General features: G+C 44.3%; 1 protein-coding gene across 1 annotated transcript in view; it reads right to left on the bottom strand.

Annotated features, from left to right (window-relative positions):
• The window catches only part of TMIE (transmembrane inner ear), a 15694-nt gene extending 3724 nt beyond the window's left edge, over positions 1–11970 (bottom strand). The window contains exons 1-3 of the mRNA XM_057367817.1: positions 11656–11970; positions 9270–9387; positions 1888–2037 (exon numbers count right to left, since the gene is read on the bottom strand). Of these exons, the coding sequence (XP_057223800.1) occupies positions 1888–2037; positions 9270–9387; positions 11656–11754 (367 nt within the window). The 5' untranslated portion in view covers positions 11755–11970. The remainder of the gene's footprint in view (positions 1–1887; positions 2038–9269; positions 9388–11655) is intronic.
• Positions 11971–11992: the final 22 nt, after the last annotated feature.

Below are 11992 nucleotides of genomic sequence, written 5' to 3'. Positions count from 1 at the left end.
GGGTAAAATGTTTGGGAAGACATGATTCCCATCCCAATATCCATCCCTTCAGGGAAATTTGAGCAGATTTAAAGCKGCTAAATCCCAGAGGATTGGGAGATTCTGGGAACACGTTTACCTGAGCCATTACCAAATGTCAGCACCAGAATTCCGGAATTCTTCATGGGTGATCCAAATTTAACCGGATAAAAGAAAATTTGGATATTCCTCATGGTGCAACTGCTTCCCCAAAAATGGATTTCTTATTAATAAATTGTAGAAATTTATTCCCAAATTCTCCTTGTAGTAATTTCCCATGRAATGATTAAATCCACACCAATATCCCATATTTGGATTTGGAGTACACGGGTATCTGTGGGACGTAAAGGTTTTTTTTTCCCAGGAGATCCAGATTTATTCTGGGGTGAAACCAAATTCCCTTTCTGTCCTTTTGAGATATTCTCRTCCTTAATTTATTGCCTTTCCAGAAGGATGAGGATACAACAGCAAATGAATGGATTGGGAACTTTGTTCTCCACAGCCACAATCCTTCACATTCCCTGGGATCCACTGAATTTATGGAGTCRGAATTTGGGTTTTTGGGCAGTGAATCAAAGGATTCTTTGATTTCCTGCCAAAATGTGGGCATTTTTTCATGTGGGATTATCCAGACTTTTGGATGACCTTGGAGTTTCAAGTGGTTGGATTTTAAGGATATAAGGACAAGGATTAAGTGTAAGGACAAGGATTAAGTGTAAGGACAAGGATTTATTCATGGAAATTGGGCTCAGCTCCAGAAGGGGGTCTGGCCATTCTCACTTTAGATGTCAGGACACTCCTGGAATCCTGGGATTTGTGCTGTTCCTGTTGTTCAGATCTTAGTTCTGCATTTTGCTGGTGTAGCACTGAATTTCTCCAAGGAATTCCTAAATTCCTAAAATCCTGCAACAATGGGATCTGCCTCTTTCACCATGCAGTGGAGCAGCACATCCTGAATTAGGGAAGCACAGTTTTTATAGAATTACAGATCACAGGGATTGGAGAGACACAGGAAAGAGGAAAAAAAGCCATAAAAAGGTGTAGAGAAAACAGAAAAAGTCCAGGAATTGAGAAGCAGAAAGCCCAAGGGTTGACGATCCCCTTGGAAAAGAAGCCACAGGCAGCCAGGAAGCCAATCCCTAATTTCCTTGGAGAACCATTTCATCCTCTTCCTTCAGCACGGGCAGGGAGCTGAGAGCTCTGGGCTGGACATGGCCAGAGAGAGTGAGGAGAGGTTCAGGAGASCCTACGGAATCAGGAAAGGAGAGTGAGAGCAGCTGAGAGCCAGAGAGCAAACATTCCTGGAAAAATTGGAATGCGGAATTCCTGCCACTCCTTTTACCCCCCGACCCCAGGACTGGCCGTTAAATTTATCTGAATTCCCTCCGGAAATGTTCAGCGTGGAATTTCTCGTTCTCTCTACAGTTCCGTGACAGGAGGGKGAGGCTCAGATTTTGATAGGAAAATGGGATATGGCCTCAAGTCATCCCAGGAAAGGTTCAGACTGGGTATTAGGGGAAAAAAAAATCCTAATTGGAAGAGTGATTAAGGATTGGGACGGGAAGTGTGGGAATCACCATCCCTGGGAGGGTCCCAAAAAMCAGGAGATGGGGCACTTCACAACATTTTTTAGTGGGAATTGGTCAAAAATAGGACTTGATGAACTTGGAAATATTTTCCAACCTTAATCTGGGAATAAAGGAACAATTATGATTGAAGCCCATGGGAGAATTCCCTCTGATCCAAAGGATCTTATCTAAACACCCTTATCCACCCCGAGCACAACATCACCCCAAGGGCTGATCTTGGCAGAAGCAGCTCAGGATGAATTTTGCACTCCCACATTCCCTCCAAAAAAGTGGGAATTACCTCCAGGGATCTCAGTGAGCTCATTGAGYGGGGGCACCCCATCCAGTTTGTCCGCGTAGTTCTTGGCCGCCTTGCGCTGGGCGTAGCGCGCCTCGATCTCCTTCCGCGTCCGCGGAATCCGGCACTTGAAGATGCAGCACAGTGTGATAACTGGGAATGGGGAGGGAAATGGGGAATGTGGGTGAGTTACTGGGAATGGGGAGGGAAATGGGGAATGTGGGTGAGTTACTGGGAATGGGGAGGGAAATGGGGAATGTGGGTGAGTTACTGGGAATGGGAAAGGGAAATGCGGAATGGAGAATGAAATAGGGGAAACTCAGTGAGTTATCGGGAATGGGGAGGGAAATGGGGAATGCTGGGTGAATTAATGGGAATGGTATGGGAAATGGGGAATTCTGGGTGAGTTACTGGGAATGGAGAGGGGAACAAGGATCTGGGTCACTGGGAATGGGGAGGGAAATGGGGAGTGTGGGTGAGTTACTGGAAATGGGAATGGAAATGAGGATTTAGATTGGTAACTAGGAATAGAGAGAGGGAAATGAGGAATTCTGGGTGAGTTACTGGGAATGGGAAAGGGAAATGAGGAATGGACAGGGAAATGGGGGAATCTGGGTGAGTTACTGGGAATGGTAGTGGGAAATGGGGATTTAGATTGGTCTCTGAGGATGTGGGTCATTGGGAATAGGAAATGAGGGAATGTGGGTGAGTTACTGGGAGTGGGGAGAGAAACTAGGAATTCTGAGTCACTGGGAATGGGTAAGGGAAATGAAGGAATATGGGTGAGTTACTGGGAATGGAGAGAGAGAAACGAGGATCTGGGTCACTGGAAATGGGGAGGGAAATGGGGAATGCTGCGTGAGTTACTGGGAATGGAAAAGGGAAATGGGGAATTCTGGGTCATTGGGAATGGGAAATGAGGGAATTTTGGGTGAGTTACAGGGAATGGGGAGGGAAATGGGGAATCTCAGTGAGTTATTGGGAATGGGAAAGGGAAATGGGGAGTGTGGGTGAGTTACTGGGAATGGGGAGGGAAATGGGGAATGCTGGGTGAATTAATGGGAATGGGAATGGGGAATTCTGGGTGAGTTACTGGGAATGGAGAGGGGAACAAGGATCTGGTCACTGGGAATGGGGAGGGAAATGGGGAATGTGGGTGAGTTACTGGGAATAGGAAAGGGAAATGCGGAATGGAGAAGGAAATGGGGGGATCTCAGTGAGTTATTGGGAATGGGGAGGGAAATGGGGAATGCTGGGTGAATTAATGGGAATGGGAAAGGGAAATGGGGAATTCTGGGTGAGTTACTGGGAATGGAGAGGGGAACGAGGATCTGGGTCACTGGGAATGGGGAGGGAAATGGGGAGTGTGGGTGAGTTACTAGAAATGGGAATGGAAATGAGGATTTAGATTGGTAACTAGGAACAGAGAGAGGGAAATGAGGAATTCGGGGTGAGTTACTGGGAATGGGAAAGGGAAATGAGGAATGGACAGGGAAATGGGGGAATCTAGGTGAGTTACTGGGAATGGAGAGGGAAATGAGGATTTAGACTAGTCACTGGGAATGAAGAGAGGGAAACAAGGATCTGGGTCATTGGGAATGGCAAAGGGAAATGAAGGAATCTGGGTGAGTTACCGGGAATGGTAGTGGGAAATGGGGATTTAAATTGGCCTCTGGGAATGAAGAGAGGGAAACGAGGATCTGGGACACTGGGAATGGGGAGGGAAATGGGGAATGCTGGGTGAGTTACTGGGAATGGGAAAGGGAAATGGGGAATTCTGGGTCATTGGGAATGGGAAATGAGGGAATTTTGGGTGAGTTACAGGGAATGGGGAGGGAAATGGGGGATTTAACTGGGAATGAAGGGAGGGAAACAAGATGATGTGGGTCATTGGAAATGCGAAATGAGGAATTCTGGATGAGTTACTCGGAATGGAAAACAATGGAATCTGGGTGAATTACTGGGAATGGGAAAAGGAAATGAGGATTTAGGTTGGTCACTGTAATGGAGAGAGTGAANGGAAATGAGGATTTAGGTTGGTCACTGTAATGGAGAGAGTGAAATGAGGATTTGAATGGGAATGGGAAATGAGGGAATCTGGGTGAGTTACTGGGAATGGACAAGGAAATGAGGAATTCTGGGTGAGTTACTGGGAATGGGAAGGGAAATGCTCAGGGTGAAATCAGGGCTGGCTGTTTATTCCCAAGGGTCAAATCCAATTTATTTTGGTTCCTAATGAAAGCAAAATGAGAACATATGGAAAACCTCCAGAAAAACAGCTGGATTGACTTAATTCCAATATCCATGTGCTCCCATTGCCCTGTTCATGGGGTGTTTTTCCTTCTCTCTCCAGGGAATTTAATTCCTCAACAGCCGCCCGGTTCTGGTTGAGCTGAGGAATAAATTTAGGGAAAAATGGGAAAAATATCTTGTTTCTCCAAGGAACCAGGAAAGAAAGTGAAAGTGAAATCCCTTCTCCAGAGATTTCCTGGCTCAATATTCCAGGAAAACCAATGGAGAACTCAACATTCCCATAAATCCTCTGAAAATCGGCTGCAATTCCCTGGGGGGTTGTTCCCTTTGGAGCTGAAAGAATTCCTAATTAACATTTAGCAAAGTAGCTCAGAGTTAATTTATTAGGTGGTCATTGGAGTTAGTTAAATGGGTGGCCACTGGAGTTAATTAGGTGGCCATTGGTGTTAATTAGATTAATTAATTAGGAGCATGCTCAGGTATTCAGAATRATTCCAGCTCCACAAGGAATGTTTTCCACAGCTAATTATCCCTAATTACTATCTGGGAGCACTGGGATTGAATCCCAGCTTTTYCCAGGAGACTGTGAAGTCCTTGGAACAGACCTGGGTTTTATTCCCAGACTCTGCTCTTTCCTTTATCCCCAGGAATAAAAATAATCTATTTTTTCCTCTTTTTTTTTTTTTCCCCCAATGTTTGAGGTTGGGTTTCTCATCAGGACTATTTTTTCCTTACGAAATTTGACTGAATCCCAGTTTTTTTTCCAGGAGAGCTCTGAAGGGTGGAATGTAGCAACCTTCCATCCAAATTCTCCTTGGAACTGGTCTGGGTTTCGTTGCCAGGCTCTGCTCCATCCACATTCCTGCTCTTTGAGGAGATGGATTTATGGAATGACACAAAATCCGTGAGAATTCCACCTGGGGGACGCTGCAAGTGGAATTTTCTGCCACAGTTTGGATTATTCTCATAATTTTTGGGGATTTTGGGGGGACTATCCAAACCCAGAAAGGAAATTGAGGAAAGGAGATGGATGGAGCTGACAGGAATTGTTTCGGTAGGGATCCTGAGGAATTTTGCTCCAGGCGCTGCAGGAGAAATGAAAACTCCCCGGATTACGGGGATCCAAACAGATTTTTCCTGGTTTTCATCTTCCCAAAAAATCTCTTTATGTAGGGATTGAAAATGTTTTCCCATTAAATAAGAAGAGCGAAGAGAGTTAGGGGTTTGTGTGGATTTTCTGTTNTATTTAATCCTATTTTTTATTTATCTATTTTTTATTTCAGTCCAATATTTAATTTTCTATTTATATATTTAAGTCTATTTTTAAAATTTTCTATGCTTATATCTCATTCTATTTTTTATCTTTCTACTTTTATTTCTTGTTCTATTATAAAATTTTATTTTTTATATTTATATCTACCTTTTAATTTTCTCTTTTTATGTTTTGTTCTATTTTTATATTTTATTCTAATATTTAATTTCCTATTCTTATACTTAATTCTATTTTTAATTTTCTATTTTTATCTTTATTTCTTTTTAATTTTCTGGTTTTATATTTAGTTCTATTTTTAAATTTTATTTTTTATATTTATTTCTTTTTAATTTCCTATTTTTGTATTTAATTCTATTTTCATGTTTTCTATTTTTATATTTCAATCGAATATTTTATTTTCATATTTCTATTTTTTATATTTTCTATTTCTATATTTTGTTTTATTTTTAAATTTTATTTTTTATATTTAATTTCTTATTTTTAAGTTTCATGCTATTTTGATGTTTTGTTCTAGCTTTAAATTTCCTATTATTTCTGTTTGTTTCTATTTTTTAATTGCCTATTTTATATTTCATTCTTTTTTAAGATTCCTCTTTTTAGATTTATTTCTATTTTTTATTTTATATTTTTACACTTATTTATAACTCTATTTTATACTTATTATACTTAAAATAGGATTTTTTAAATTCATATTTTTATATTTCATTCTGTTTTTTAATCTCCTATTTTAATCTTTATTTATATTTTTTTAATTTGCTACTTTTACCTTTACATCTATTTTTAATTTTCTATTTTACATTTAATTCCTTTTTTAAAAATTTCCTATTATTGTATTTATTTCTCTATGGAATTCTCTATTTGTTACATTCCATTCCAGCTCTGAATTCCCTGTTTTTACCTGGATTTTATTCATCCCCAATCCCACCCCCCCCCCGGTAGGACCAGGGGTGGGGGTGGAGGTTGTGCCATTCCCACTTTGGATTCCAGATGGGAATCTCCAGTTTGGAACTGGGGCTTCCCTCAGGAATTATCACACACAGCTGGGAATTGCATCCCAGGAATTATCACACAGTTCGGGAATTCCAGCAGGAATTCTCTGCTAATTCATGGATACCTGAAGGGAATCCTTGTGCTTCGGGTTCATCCAGGTGGGAATCTCCAGTTTGGAGCAGAGACTTTTTTTAGGAATTATCCCACACAACTGGGATTTTCCCTCAGGAATTCTCCTCCAAATCCAAGACACCTGGAAGGGATCCAGGGTGCTCTGGGATCGCCCTCAAGGAAGGAATTATCTTAGAAAGGGATTCCAGGTGGAATCTCTCACTTTGGAGTGGGACTTCCCTTAGGAATTACCATACAGAGATGGGAATTCCATCCCACAGGAATTCTCTTCTAATTCCCAGACACCTGGAAGGAATCCAGGATGCTCTCGGACTGCCCCCAGGAAAGGATTTTCCTGGGAACGCTTCTCAGCTCCTCCTGGCCTGAATTCCCGGGATCAGGGGGACAAGCCCTGGATAACGAGGTGGGAAAAAGCCAATGGGATCARGAGCAGCCCCCGGGAACCTTGGGAACGTTCCCCAGTCTCCTCATCCAGGGATTGGTGCTGCTGGGAAGAGCAAGCAGCACTGAAGCTCCTCTCCGGCTGGAAAAGGGGGATATTCCCTGTTTTTCTGGGCTGATACCCCATTCCTGGATCCCAGGAAAATCCGCGGTTGCTCCTGGGTGTGAGGATTTTCGGGATACACTGGGGAACCAACAGAGCCTTGGGAATGGCAGAGCCAAGGAGGAGCAGGATGGAGCCAGAGGAAAATCCAAGGAATTGGTGAGAACTGGCTGCATGATCCTGGTTTGCCTAATTAATTTATTCAGTTTGGATTGGATTTTAGCGGATTAAGAGCTGCTGTATTCCCAAAAAAACTCCACTGGGTTGAAAACAGAGCTGAGACCTCTTGGGATGCTCTGAATTTATTTATCCCGGAGTTTCAAATCCCTGGGATCTTCTACAGATCCTTCCCTTCCCAAATAAATTTATCTGTAGGAATTTATCTGCTAATTTGGATTTTGGAATTTGGGGTCTGTCTGATTTTGGAATTCAGGAAGTTGTCTGGTTATGGATTTGGGTTATTTGCATGGTTTTGGAATTTAGAGATTTTGCCTGGTTTTGGAATTAGGATTTTGCCTGTTTTTCAGGGAATTTAGGATTTTTCCAGGTTTGGGAATTTAGGATTTTTCCAGGTTTGGGAATTTACGGTTTTGCCTGGTTTGGGAATTCATATTCCCTACTTCCAGTTGAAACAATCAGGCTGTAACTACCTTCATCTGTTGTTTTCTGGGATTTCTGGAATGCAGAGTTGAACTTGGATGATTTTTGTGGATCCCTTTCCCTCTGGGATAATCTGAGTGGATTTTCATGTATCTTTTCCTCTGGTTATTGCTCTTTTTTTAGGTTAAAAATCCTTTATTGCTCTTTTTAGGTTAAAAATCTTTAGGATTTTTCTGTGTGTGGGTTTTCCAGCAGGGAATCCTTTCCATGCTTCCAATCCTGTAAAACCTGGCAGCGCCAGAGCCAATTTTTAACAGACAACAATTGGATCCACGGGGATTAAAATTCCTTTAGGATTTGATGCCAACGGAAAAAAAAACCAAAAAAACCTCAATGGAATAAACCCTTCACTGATTATTTGCATTGTGAATTCCTGATGTTGCTCTTGTTGCCCATTCTCACCTGGAGTCACCTGGGGATAAACTGAGAGCCCTGGAATTGTTTGCCAAGGGAGTTGTGGAATGTGAGGAATCAGCTTTGATGGGAGCAGGGAAATTGTGGGATCTTTATCGCAGGGATTTTGGGCGTGGTGTTCACGGAACTGTCAGGACGGGGGGCGGGGGTTGGGGCGGGGAGGTGGAAAACGCTTGGGTTTGGTTTGGGAATGTGATGGAGGGTTAAATATGGGATTAGGGGTGGAATATGGGCACAGATTCCCACTGAAACTCTGGCTGTCCATGGATCCCTGGCAGTGTCCAAGGCCAGGTTGGACATTGGGGTTTGGAGCACCCTGGGACGGTGGAATTTCCCCCTGTCCATGGAATGTGATGATCCTTCAATTCCTTTCCAATCCATTAAATGGGAGGAATTTTGTAGCACGAAACTTTTCCTCATTTTCCTGATTTTCCTTCCACTGGARTTCTTGGAATTTTKAKGGGAWTATGTGGCTGTGCTGAGGGAAACTMGGGAATTTGCAAGGCACAATGAGMCTGGAGAACTTTCCAGACAGGRAATTACCAGGGATGATGYTGGATGAAATTCCAGGAGGGAACTGGCCGCAGCCAGAAGGATCCCGTTCCCATCCCAATGACTGGGGCCAAAAGAAGATGGATTTAAAATCCCTGCTAAAACCAAATGGAAAATCTTGGAATCCAAAACAATCCAGTGGTAGAACCCCACAATTCCTTCTTCTGTCCAGAGGGATGGAACAGAATGGTCTTGGAGGCCCATTCCAACCCAACCCATTCTACAATTCCATGCCACGGCAGAACCACGGCTCCAAAGGGATTTGTGTGGGAATTTGGCACTGGGACTGAACACTTATATTTAATTCTACTTTTTAATTTCCTATTTTTAGGAAACTAAAAATCTCCTAAATTTTAAATTAGGAATTAATTTGGTCTGGGATGCCGGGCAGRAGCTCAGGATGAATCCGTGGTTCTTCCCTCCAGGATACCACTGGAGAATGCACGGGAATCATCRCACATTCCCGGGATTCCCAAGGGGCTCTTCCTGTGCCTTGGGGAGRTTYCGKGGAGCRGATCCTSCTGGGAATGGGGYYGGGAATGGGGCAGAGGGAACAGTGGGACTCACTGATGGACAGGACGAAGAGGGCGAAGATCCCGACCACCTGCCAGAGCCGCAGCCCCCAGATCACCACGGTCTCCGATGTCACCGGATCCGGCTTCTTCTTCGGAGGCGCCGTGGTGGCCTGGGAAAATGGGAATATAAACCAGCAGGAAAACATGTTTTGGGATTGCAAAATTCTCCAAAATTCCTGAAAATACTCAGGGAGGTGCTGAGAGCACAGGAGATCAAATCTGAGTGAGCGGCTCACAACAGTTTGGGAATTTTGGAGGAATAGGGAGCTTCAGTTTATTTTTTAGGATGTGGTAATTAATCTGGGATTTTTGGRATTATGAAGCAAATTTTTTTGTTGTTCTTAAATTCCTGGCTGTTCCTAAAGAGCTCCTTTCTCGGGACTGAGAGGAAATGGCTTGGATTTTGTATTCCAGGCTGGAAAAAATTTGTGGAATTCAATTCCGAGGTAAKCAGGGATTTTTTCCTGCTTTGAAAAGATTCCTACAGGGATGAAAAGGGAAAGAGGGAAAGAACCCAGTGGGAAAAAGTCCTGGAATGTTTTGGGTGGGAAGGGACCTCAAGGATCATCCTGTTCCATGGCAGGGACACCTCCCATATCCCAGGGTGCTCCAAGCCCCATACAACATTTCCTTGGRCATTTCCAGGGATCCAGGGGCAGCCACAGCTTCTCTGGGAATTTGTGCTAATATTCCACCCCTAATCCCGATATTTAACCCCCCTGTTGCATTTCCAAACCAAATCTCTGATTCTCTTCCCAGATTTGTCTGGTGTCAGGATAACTTCCAGCCCAGGGAGCTGGAAATTTTTCCAAAGGCCTGGGAGAGAGCAAAGCTTTTCCTCAATTAAATCCAACATTTAGAGGGATTTTTTGTTCTTGTCTCTCTAATGTTCCTTAGCTTTCTTTCTTTATTTTTCCTTGTTTTGGGGTTTTTTTTTTAGGGATTCTTTTTTAGCTGTCAGAATTATTATTTTGCTCTCCAGCTTTGTTTTCCTTCTCTGTTTGCTCCAGCCTGGCTGAGCCTAAATCAAATTATTCAGGATAACTCCATTATCCAATTATTTCAAGGAACAAAACTCCTTGCAGAGCCTTTGCTTTTCCAGGAAAACSTGGGATAAACAAAGCAGATCCTAAAATTCTTCCTGATTTATCCCAGTTTTTGTGGGTTTGACGTTTTATTTTTGTTTGCTTTGGCACGGGGACAGTTCCTGGAAATTGCCTGGAATAGAATGAATGGAAAATTTTCCTGCTGGATGGATTGTGCCTGCACATCCCTCGGATTCAGGGCAAGATAATTTGGGAAATCTGTACTGTCAGGAAAAGTTCTGCCTCAGTTGTCCCCTTGAGAGAGGTTGAACAGCTGGGAAAACGTGGAATTATTCCTGGAGCAGCAACGTGGGGAGCTTGGAAGGGATTCCTGGATGCCATACTGGGGATTTATGGAATGCCCAGGTAGGATGGGATGGTGGAAAATCAGGGATTRAACTGGGAATGGGACGAGCAGAGCGCTGGGAAGGAGCTGGAAATGGGGGGTGGGCATGAGCTGGGAAATCCCTGGRTTTAGGGATGAGCTGCGAAATTCCACAGGCTCTGGAAATCAGGGGAAGGGCGGGCATGAGAGGCTTTAAATCCTGGGGAAAAATAGGGAAAGGGCAGGGAGGAGAGGCTTGAAAACCTGGAAAATTCCTGAGTTCATCCCTAACACTGCCACACGCTGGGATTTCCTGATCCCAGAAATCCCAGCAAAGTTCTGCTCCCGAAATTCCAACCTGGAGCAGCGACTCCWGCAGGGAAAGGGATCCAGGGGGGGAAAAGTGAAAGTTTTTGGGAGCTGGGATTGTGGATTTTCCGGGTGAGATTCTCCCCTCTGGAATTGCTGTCAAGGGGTCGGGAGCTGCTCCTGGGTCATTCCCAGATTTCCATAGGGAGCTGTGGGAATGCAGAGTCATCCTCAGGGAAAAGCTCTCAGGGAGGAACTCCCCTCCGAACTCCAGGTTTTTGCAGGATGAGAGGGAACGAGGGGAAGGCAGGAGAAGGGAAATGAGAAAAAGAAAGATGAAGAAAATGAAAATAAACAGAAAAGTAAAAGCAGCCCGAATGTTTCCCTCGGGAAGGCACATCCAGGGACAGGATTTCGGGATCATCSCAGGTCCTTTTCCCCTCGATCCTCGCTTGTTGGAGGTGCAGAACCGGGCTGAAAAACGCCGTGATTCCAGCCCTTTGCAAACTCCTGATTCCTAATTTAGGGCCTTCAGGGAGCACCAGGATCTCSCATAAAATTCCTTGGAGCCGCCTTAAATTCCCGGCCGTTCGCTTTTCCTGGAAAACCCCCATTCCCGGAGCCCCGGGTTCCCAGTTTTCCTGCGGGATTTTCCTTACCTCGATCAACTGCGCCAGGGAGCCTCTGGAGCGGGCCAGGATGAGGCAGGAAAACCCCAGGCAGGAGAGAGGAGGATTCCAGGGTGGATCCCACGCCATCTTCCCTTCCCKGGATTTTTCCAGCTCCTGTCGAGCCCGGGATTTTGTGGATAACGCAGCCCTGGGGAGCGGTCCCGGCCCTGCTTTTCCAGGCGCCTTTTCCGAGCGGGAGCCGGCGCTGGACGCCGTTAATTAATTAATTAATGAGGCCGGTGTCGCTTACAGAGCTGCGGGAAGGGGGAAGACAGGGAGCACCGCGAGCGCTTCCCTCTCCTCCAGAGGGAAGGAATTCACTTTT

This window comes from Malurus melanocephalus, unplaced genomic scaffold (genome assembly GCF_030028575.1).
Source record: "Malurus melanocephalus ecotype Western Australia unplaced genomic scaffold, MMel_1.1 scaffold_86, whole genome shotgun sequence".
Taxonomy (NCBI): Eukaryota; Metazoa; Chordata; class Aves; order Passeriformes; family Maluridae; genus Malurus; species Malurus melanocephalus.
Note: the sequence above shows the minus strand (reverse complement) of the source record. Positions and strands in the feature narration are given on the sequence as shown.